At 52.4% G+C, this 9,656-nt stretch overlaps 1 protein-coding gene and 1 long non-coding RNA gene across 2 annotated transcripts in view; one reads left to right on the top strand and one right to left on the bottom strand.

Annotated features, from left to right (window-relative positions):
- The first annotated feature begins 1,629 nt into the window (after positions 1-1,629).
- On the top strand, positions 1,630-2,547 carry LOC103265653. Its single transcript, XR_504652.1, has 2 exons — positions 1,630-1,942; positions 2,415-2,547. It is a non-coding gene; the product is annotated as an uncharacterized LOC103265653 (long non-coding RNA).
- A 1,017-nt stretch (positions 2,548-3,564) lies between these two features.
- CCDC38 (coiled-coil domain containing 38) overlaps positions 3,565-9,656 on the bottom strand; it is a 31,196-nt gene continuing 25,104 nt past the window's right edge. Inside the window, exons 12-14 of the mRNA XM_008063300.1 lie at positions 7,582-7,787; positions 6,236-6,329; positions 3,565-3,678 (exon numbers count right to left, since the gene is read on the bottom strand). Of these exons, the coding sequence (XP_008061491.1) occupies positions 3,565-3,678; positions 6,236-6,329; positions 7,582-7,787 (414 nt within the window). The remainder of the gene's footprint in view (positions 3,679-6,235; positions 6,330-7,581; positions 7,788-9,656) is intronic.

Genomic DNA, 9,656 nt, shown 5'->3' with positions numbered 1-9,656 from the left:
AGCACCTGCTTTCTGCTCTTTTGGAGGTACACCCGGAGGTGGCGTTGCTGGGGCATAGGGTAATTCTGGGCCTAGCTTTTGAGGAGCTGCCACCCTGTTCTCCACAGCAGCTGCACAGTTTTACACCCTCCTCAGCATTTTACAAGGGTTCCAGTTTCTCCATATCCTCGCCAACACTGACTCCTTTTCTGTGTGTTTGTGTGTTTCTATTTTTTTAACATTTGCTATCTCCTAATGACTGTGAAGTGGTTTTGATTTGCATTTACCTAATGACGGTATTGAGCACTTTTTCATGTTTTTTTTTTTTTTTTTAAACCATTTGCTTATCTTCTTTGGAGAAACGCCTGTTCATGTCTTGTGAACATTTTGAGTTGTTTGGTTTTTTGTTTTTTGTTTTTTTTGTTTTTTTCTTTTGGTTGGTTAGTGGTGGTAGTTTCTAACCAGGTTTTTAAAGGTTACCTGGACGGGTAGTCAATCCAACCATGAACCTAAGGATGCCATACTTGCAAGCAGAGTACTAACAGGAGGAATACTTAGGTAGTTATTGTTAGGTACTTATACACTTTAAAAGAACAATTTTTTTTTTTTGAAGACTCACTCTGTCACCCAGGCTGTAGTGCAGTGGCACGCTCACAGCCACTGCGGTCTCTACCTGCTGGGCTCAGGCAGTCCTTCCGCCTCAGCCTGGTAGAGTTAGAAAACGTATCTCTGAGTTTGTTCGCTTAGCAGATATTTATTGAGTGTCCATAGTGCCTGGCACTGTGAATATAGCAGTGAGCAAAACAAAGTTCCTGCCCTCAAGAGTTGATGTGTTAGTGAGAGATGGTAAGAAGATATGTCCGGTGTGGGGCTGTGAAGAGAAAGAGAGGGAATGAGTGGCAGTGTGTGCAATGTTAGGCATTTGCTATTGGCCTCTCTGGGGAAAGAGCATCCCAGCGTGAGGAAACAGCAGGTGCGAAGGCCCTGTGGCAGAAGCGTGCCCAGCAGCATGTTGAAGGCACATGCCAAGAGGCCAGAACAGGTTGAGTTCAGGGAGGAGTGATAAGGTTAGGCTGCCGGTCAGTGCCCATTAAGTAATGGTGAGGACTGGATTCGGGACATGATCTGTTCCTCAGCAGGTGTGAAAAACCTTCTGTCTCATCCCCGGTCAGCCGTATTTTGCTTTCTCCTCTCCACACACCTAGTTGGGAAGGAAAACCCCTCTTCCCTCTCTCCTCTTCCTTCCTTTTGTGAGTCCCCAGTGGCACTGTTGTGATGTTTAAAAATGGCAAGTAAGGTCTATTGCCTACATGTAGAAGGAAAGGTCTCCGAGGTCGCTGTAGAGGTCACTCTTAACTGTCTTACCTCCTCTAAGAACTTGTCTTTCCCTGTTTCTTAGAACACACACTTTCAGTACAAGCGCTTACTCTTCTTGGCTTTGGTTGCTGACTGGTATACAGATATGTGGCGTTTTAGCCCCAGCTCTTGCACGCCCGTTTGGATGACTCAGCATGGTTTGTAATGCTTTCAGTCTGAGGAAACTTGGTGTTTATTAGAACTGAATTTCCAGAAAACTTTTTGTCACGACTTACTTGCCTCCCTCCACACAGGTCTGATACCTAGTAGAAAGAAACATTGAAACTTACATTGAAACAAGCTTTAGCTTTATTATATATTAGTTCTGGATCCGTGAATGTTACTTTTACTGAATGTTGATGTGAAACCAAAATGTACTGTGGTAGTAGCCGAAAGCTGTTTGATCTTCTGATGATTAGTTGTGGATATAGCTGAGTTGTTGGTCTAGAAAGGTCTCAGGCAATAAGACATCTAGCCAGCCTTTGGTGTGTTGCTACTGTTTTCTTCCTCTGATTGTACTAATATATTTCTTTGTATTGAAGCTTGCAAACACAGAAGAATACATAGACGGGGCGCTGTCTGGACACCTGGGTGAAGTTTTAATAAGGTAATAACAGCCGTGGTGTGAGTGAGGGTCTTGGAATTACTTCTACAAAAAAATCACCATTAACTCAGCATCCTACCTTACAGCTACTGTTAGACTTGTCTGAGATAAGATTTAAATGTTTCAGACCTGAGCATCCTTAAGATTCTTCCGGTGTGGATACTAAGTTTTCTGCCCTTGGCTGTGACCTTAGTTTTTTGGATGTTTCTTGGGTCTGGCTGCTGTGAAGAATTTTCATTATACTTGTTTTCAAACCTCCAAATTCGAGTAATCCCTTTGGAAAATCATAAAGATGTCATAACAGTCTCATGGTGAAAAAGAAGTGCCATGTGCTTTTGAACAAGTCTGTAAAGCTCTTTTCGAAAGAGAGTAGTATCTTCTAACGTTAGTGCTTGGTATTTTCATAACTGAACATCGTAATTCACTTCACACATAGCTTCTGGTTGGAACAACATGACTGTGTTTCTATTTGCAGGTGTAACAACGTCCTTTATATCAGAGGTGTTGAAGAAGAGGAAGAAGATGGGGAAATGAGGGAATAGCAGCTTTTGTGTGGTTTTTTTATATATATTTCTAGACAATAAAGATCTGTTTGTTTTTCACCTTGACTTGTGAACTCTTCGAATGCAGGTATTTTACGTGCAAAGTGCACATGTTGAAGCAGTTGGAAGATTGTTCACAGAACTCATGCTTAGACGCCACTGGGCTTCACTTAGGTTGGTTTGGGTCTGTAAGCCTGATATCCTGCTTCTTTCCTATAAGGGATAATTATTTATATGCTTTAAACGTCTTTGCAGAGGTGCATTTCAGACCTTTTCTTGTAGTTATGTACTAACTGAGACCTTTTACAAGCTACTGTTTCTTTTAGTTACTTTTGAGCCACTTTTAACATGTATGAAATGAAACATTTCCTTTATATATATATACACACACACTGTTTTACTTGGTAGTCAGGAAACGATAATTATATATCAAGCTAATTGCACATATTGTAGCTAAAATTGAGGTGTCGTCTGAAAACTAAAATGACCGTGGAGATAGGACACAACAGAAATTGTGGACTGACATTTAAGGCTGAGGACGTATGTACGGTTTGTTCACGTAGAATAACATTTTCTGAGCAGAACGTAATACAAAATAAACATCAGTCTCATAGCTGCATTCGGAGACCTTAATGTAGTGGTTTTCCTTTTAAACGCCTCAAGATTCTCCAGCTGTTTCCGGGCGTTGTGTCGGTAGAGGGTGTCTCGGTCGGTGGCAGCACTGTGCCCGGAGCCTCCCACAGCCTGGCTGGGAAAGTGTAGTAAGACCTCATGCCAGAACCACCGTGAGGACACTTGAACGGTCATTTACCAGACGGCTTCGTCAGTAACCTATCTCCGGGTGTGTCCCAAGTGGGGCAGCTTAGTGTAGATAAAGATCGCTAGCTATGTGGAGTACTACTTAGGAATACTAAAAGGCTTCAACGAAAGGAAATAACTAATTCCTAACCCTATGGCCCTCAGAGTAAGGGCTTGGCTTCTTCTAGTGGATCAGGCCGGATGTGGGGCCGAACACTGCCGGCAGCGAAAGCCAGAACTTGAGTCTGCCGAGAGCGTTCTGGCATTAGAGTGTCTTCCGGCTCTTCAAGTGAAGAAATACTCTTCCTCTAGTGTTTTTGTTCTTGTGTCACTGACTAGAAGCAGCCTGTGTCTGTTCCCGGATGGGGGTTTTGAACGGTAGACAAGTCGTCTTCCCATCTGAAACAAAAGCAGAAAGGCAAAATGCTTAGTGTTCTTGAGTGTAAGCGTTTCCTACTGAAGTATGTGAGATACCGACTTGATATTTACAAGAGTCGCAAGCGGTAACGAAGAGCACAATGTGACCTTGTCACTTAGCAGGGAGACCCTGGCGGATGCCTGATGTGTCAGGCAGAGCTGAGCAGCAAATTGAGCGCGGCTGGGCGTTGGGGGACTTGGAGATGGGAAAACCACCGAGTCGTGTGTGCTTCAGGTGGGGTCGGCTGGGAAGCCCCTGTTGGAGGCCACGGCTACACTTCTTGGGGCGGGCTGTGGCCCGTCAGCGTGCTGAGAAGAGGCAGCTTCTGGGGGGCCCCTGCCAGTGGTGTTCCGAAGTCTTGTGATGCACAGGCCTTGGAAGACCGCGTGCTGTCTTAAGCACCATCTGCCATCAGCTCTTGTGACGTCCTGCCAGGAGAGGCTCAGGACACCCAGGTCACACCTGCTCAACTCTGGGGTGAATGTACTCAAGCATGTCACTACTCTCTCCTGGTCTTGGGATTCTCACCCCCTTTTCTGTTTTGCTCTCATGGCTGGCTGTGTCAATGAGGTGCATGAGGGAGCGGCCGTGATTCTGTGGGATGTGAGGCTGGATGGGGCGCCACTGTTCTCCAGAGGGTGCCGTGAGCGTAAGGCAGGACGTGTCCCCAGGAGGCTCACCTGTGTACAGGGCACTTGACCTCTCTGGCCTGGGAGGCCCAGGCGGCAATGGCTCTCTGCCCCATCATCGCCACAGGAGTTCCCTGGGGGCCAGTTGCCAGCTGCTCCTGATATCACAATCTGTCAAGGGTCTTTGGCAGCCTCGCCAAAGGGTGAAGGGTCCTGGCTGAGTCAGCTCCTGGCGGAGCTTGTGTATGGATCTGTCAGGTAAGTGTTTTCCCTAAATTAAGCTTTCATGTGCATAGTCTGTTAATTCAGTAAACCCCAGTTGAGGATCTACTGTGTTCCAGGTGTTGGGGGTAGAGAGGACCCCAAGACTCATGGCCTGGAAGGAAAGGTGGGTACGTTACAAAATGGCCACTTGAGCTCACTGGGTTCACAGACTCCACGCACATGTAAGGGTGCCGGTGTCAGTCCCGCAAGAAGGAAACAGAGGAGAGTCTCGGGAAGAACTGCTTTGAAATTGAACTACGCAAATATCATAGTTAGAATGTGTCCCCCCCCCCAGGTGGAGTCTCTCTCTGTCGCCCAGGCTGGAGTGCAGTGACATGCTCACAGGCACCCCAGCATCGACCTGCTGGACTCTGGTGATCCTTCCACCTGAGTCTTCCAAGTAGCTGGAACTACAGGTACATGCTACCATGCCTGGCTAATTTTTTGATTTATTGTAGAGACGAGGGCTCACTATGTTGCCCACACTGGTCTCGAACCCACGGGCTCAGGCAGTCCTCTCACCTTGGCCTCTCAAAGTGCTGGGATTACAGCTTTGAGCCACCATGCCCAGCCAAGATGTCCTTTTTTTTTTTTTGAGTCAAGGTTTCACTCTGTCGCCCATGCTGGAGTGCAGTGGTGCAATCATGGCTCACTGCAGCCTCAACCTCCTGGGTTCAGACAGTCTTCCTGCCTCAGCCTCCCAGTAGCTGGGATGACAGGTGCACCACCACTCCTGGCTTGGTTTTTATTTTTTGTAGTGACAAGTTCTCACTGTGTTGCCCAGGCTGGTCTTGAACTCCTAGGCTCAAGCTATCCTGCATCGACCTCCCAAAGTGCTGGAATTACAAGCGTGAGCCACCAGACCTGGCCTTAAGATAAGGTGCTTCTTTAAACGATATTCCCCGGTCATGGTGTTTGAGCGTGGTACGTAGGAACAGCACACTTCAGGGCTTTCTCTAAGTCTTGCCTCCAGGCAAGCATCCAAACACTGTGCTAACAGCGGCGCTCATGTTGCCTTTGAGGATCGCCATGAAATTGCCTCTCCAGAACACATTCGGACCCCTTCCCAGAGGAGGAAGAGACGAAACCCCCCCCACGTGCCCTCCGTGGCTGTGTGACCCCATGCCTCTCGGCCACACGTGGAACCTTGGCTTCTGTCCGGAATCCGCCGCTCAGCCAGAAGTGACAGGGCACGTCGTGTTAGCACCAACTGTCGGTCCCGCCGTGCTTACGGCGCAGGGCTGAGAAGTCCCTTGCAGTTACATGCCGCTCTCTGGGTCCACTCTCCAGCCCTGAGTGGGAGACGCCAGGCTCCTAGCTATCATTTGCCAGAAAAAGAGCAGGTGGACCTCAACAGTGCCTGCCTCCGGGAGGAGGACCGGCAGAGGCTGGCTCTGCTGAGTGCTCTTTTGTCTTTTGAACCATGAACTGTCTGCTTGGGTAACCTGGTCCAGAAAGCCACTAAAGATTCTCGGGTTTTAATGGGTCCGGGGCTAAAGAGAGAAGAGCGGGAAGGGGCTTCTTCTACTAACAAGTGCTCTGACAGACCTGTGAACTCAGGAATTTGGATTCTTCTAGAAGCAGCAACCAGAGGCGGGGGAAGCTCCGTGCTGGCATGGCAGGCTGAAGCACGGCGCACACTTACCTTTTTCTTGGGCTGGGCCACGGCTCTCTCCAGAGCCGCCTTCAGCCTTTCCTCCTGGTGTTTCTGTTTCTCTTTCATTTTCTCGTCACGCAACCTGTCACGAGAGGGGGGAGATGCTCCCAGAACCAGAACCCGCAGAAGGCAAGGAAGCGCCCCCTGGCTGCGGTCGCAAGGCGAGCGGCTAGTGTCAGCCCTTCCAGACTCCATGGACCCACAGCCCGTCTCAAAACAAGTACCGTGCTGAAACGAGGAATTCCGTTTCGCCACTTGGGAAGAAATGAAATCTGCCCAGATCCTAGTCTAGAGTGAGACCACACCTTTTCGCCACTAATCACGGTTCATCGCTTTCCAGGCGGTTTGTGTGATTGTGGCTTGAACCAACTCTCACCGAAGTGCCCCGTACATGCAGAAGAGCATGCAGATTGCGAGTGGATGGCTCAGCAAGCCACAGTCTTTTCGGATCAAGAGGCCTCAAGTTAAGAAGTGCCCAGTCGATGCTGCTTCTGTGGCTGGTGTAGAGCCTTTCCTTTGAGATTCAATGAGCCAGGTCCCTAGAGCAGCGGTCACCCCCTAGTGCCTGTCCCCAGGCCTGGGACTAGGTGGGTCGCACAGATGGCCTCACCTCACTTTCCCCCACCACAGCCCTAAAGGGAGCAAGACGTAGCAGTTCTTGCTTTTGGCCGGGGAAGGGCGGTTCAGGCTCTCGCTCTGTCAGCCGGGCGGGAGTGCAGTGTTGCCATCGTGGCAGCTCACTGGCAGCCTCGACCTCCTGGGCTCAAGTGAGCCTCCCCCTCCACCTCTTGAGTATTGGCACCACCATGCCTGGCTCAGGTTTTCTTTGGGGGTGCTGTGTTGCCCAGGCTGGTTTCAAACTCCTGGGCTCAAGTGCTTCTCCTGCCTGGGCCTCCCAGAGGACTGGGACCGCGGGCGGGAGCTCCCATGGCCAGTTTTAGTTGCAAAATCAGGTGCGGTACTAGGTGCCTTCAAACCCTGGAGAAGATTAACCAAAATTATCTTTCTAATAAGAATGGAAGTAACTGGAATTACACTCAGGTCTCCCTGCGGGAAGTAAGTTGCCATCACACTCGCATGAGGCTGCATTTGCTACTGAAAAGGATGCTGGTCTGCTGGCATCAGAGGTCCGAGATCATCTTGGGGACGGAGGAAGCCCATGTCGCCGTGAGAGCCCCGCCAGCCCCATGTCACCCGTGAGAACGCTGCTGTCCTGTGTCACCCGTGAGAACCCCACTGGCCGTGTCACCTGTGAGAACCCCGCCGCTCCGCTGCCGTGTGCGGGCCAGCCTGACAGCACCCCTCCCCCACGCCAGGCCCACGCCTCGACCCACCGTTGCCGCCGCTCCTTGTGCTTCAGGCGCTCGATGGCCTCCACGTTCTCCCTGGGCACGGACTCGATGAGGTCGCTTAGCTCCACGAGGCGTGACTCCACCTTGACCAGCTTCTGCACCGGGTTGAGGTTGCCCACCTCGGCGTCGCCAATGCAGACCCTGTACACCTGGTTGATCTTCTTGCTCAGCGAGTCAATCAGCTTCTCCTGTAATGGGAGACAGCGTCGCGTCATGTGCGCGTGTGGAAACACCCGCTTGCTCAGGCACGAAGCACCCGCCACGAGCTACGGGAAGTCCTTCCCTAAAGGACAAGCTTTGGAGGGACCGGCCAGTGAGAAAGTGGGCGGCGCCATGTAACTGATCAGGGTATAGAGCCAGATGGCTACTACGGTAGCACCGTGGACTGTTTTCCTCAAACGTGTTCTGGGCCAGGTCCCAAAAGTAATGATGACAGGGTGAAACGTTTCTGCCCGAGTGGTGTTGCCTGCCCGAGTCCCTGAGCATTCAGTCGAGCCACTAAACACCTTGACCTCCGCTGCCTGGAGGCTGTTCCTGTCGGCACTCCCTGCGAGCCCCCACCCCTCTTTCGCATGGCTTGCTCTCCCGTGACCCAGACCAGGGACCGCCATCTATACCATCCGAGAGTCTGGCACCATCCTGCCTGGTGCACTGCGCACACACGCCTCGTCTCTCCTAGACCATGAGCTCCTAGAGGGCAGGAGCCACTGTGCATCCGTCCCCACGTCAGTCAGTGCCTTGCACCCAACTGTGCACTTAGTCAGTGTTTGCTGAATACGTGACCTAGTGCAGATAAAAAGGCCGGAGCGCCCGGACGCCCAGGCCAGCCTCCCAAAGCCCTGTGGGGACCTCACTGCACCCCTCCACTGCAAGCCACTGTGGTGCGCTGGTCTGCGTCAAGGCGTGGGCCACACCCTGTGGTCCTGGTACCTCAGCGCAGCGCCGTTTTGAGGCTTGGTGGGGACTCCTGAGCTGGTAGGTGACATGTTCCGGGACCTTCAGCCTCCTCTGAGCCTGGTGTTTGTGGTTAAGAGCAGCTGAATCAGCTGCTGGGCCGGGTTCCGGGTTCTCCAGGCGGGCTCCTGCCCCATTGCCTGCTTCTGCTCAAGGCGATGAGGGTCACGTGAAGCCGGGGCAGGGGTGTGCCGCCACAGACGCGGCCCCATCAGCCAGGACGCCGCTCTGGGACCCGCGGCCCCTCTCAGCCACTTCGCCACAGCCGATCTGGGGCCCGAGTGGGTTCCCAAGGGCCGTCCCCTGCCACGTCAACAAGCTCTGACGGGCCTGTGCGGCTCTGATCTCCTGTCTCTCTGAAGAATGCTGGTTACTGTTCCTATTCATTTTAAGAACACGATCCTTGGAGAGAGTTTGGAGAGACACAAACCAATAGAACACGGCGAAAGCCCTGCTGGCCACGAAGCCCCTGTTCCCTCCCAGAGTCACACCTGCTGTGAGTCCTGCGTGGATCGCAACATGCTGCCCAGAAACCTTGGAGACTTACAGAAAAGCGTCAGAGGGAAAGAGTGGCAGCAGCCCCCGGGGGCGGAAACCTTGCGCCCAAGAAAGCAGCACTGCCGCGCGGGAGCCCCACAGCCAGCAGGACGAAGGCGAGTGGGAGCCGGCAGCCCTGGTCTGGAGGGCAGCAGCTTCGCCCTGAGGATGGCGGCCGTGCCGGGCGTTCCGGAACCCCGGGAGCACCTGGGCGGCGCCAGGCTGGGTGGGCGCCGGAGGGGCCTCCTCCTTTCCTTTTCCCAAGCTCCCTCATCAGATGAGAGAAGAAAGAGGAGGAGGCGTGTTCTTAGGATGGCGCGGTAAGAGTAGAGCTAGGAGTGGGGAGGAGGGTCACCGGGACACAGGCACGAGAAAGGGACGGCCAGCCGGGCCCCACAGCGCCAGGGGGCCGCAGCAGGGACGACGGAGCCTGCCTGGGAGTGGCCACCAGCGGGCAGGCCCAGCCCGAGCAGCTCAGAGGGTGATGTGAGACCCAGAACTTGGGCCAGCTCCGACAGTGGCTGGGAGGGGACAGGGCCACGGCACATCCAGGGCGGAGTCCTCAG

Source organism: Carlito syrichta, unplaced genomic scaffold, assembly GCF_000164805.1.
Source record: "Carlito syrichta isolate Samal-C Ts95f unplaced genomic scaffold, Tarsius_syrichta-2.0.1 Scaffold98168, whole genome shotgun sequence".
NCBI lineage: Eukaryota > Metazoa > Chordata > Mammalia > Primates > Tarsiidae > Carlito > Carlito syrichta.
This window is presented reverse-complemented; position numbering and strand designations above follow the sequence as displayed.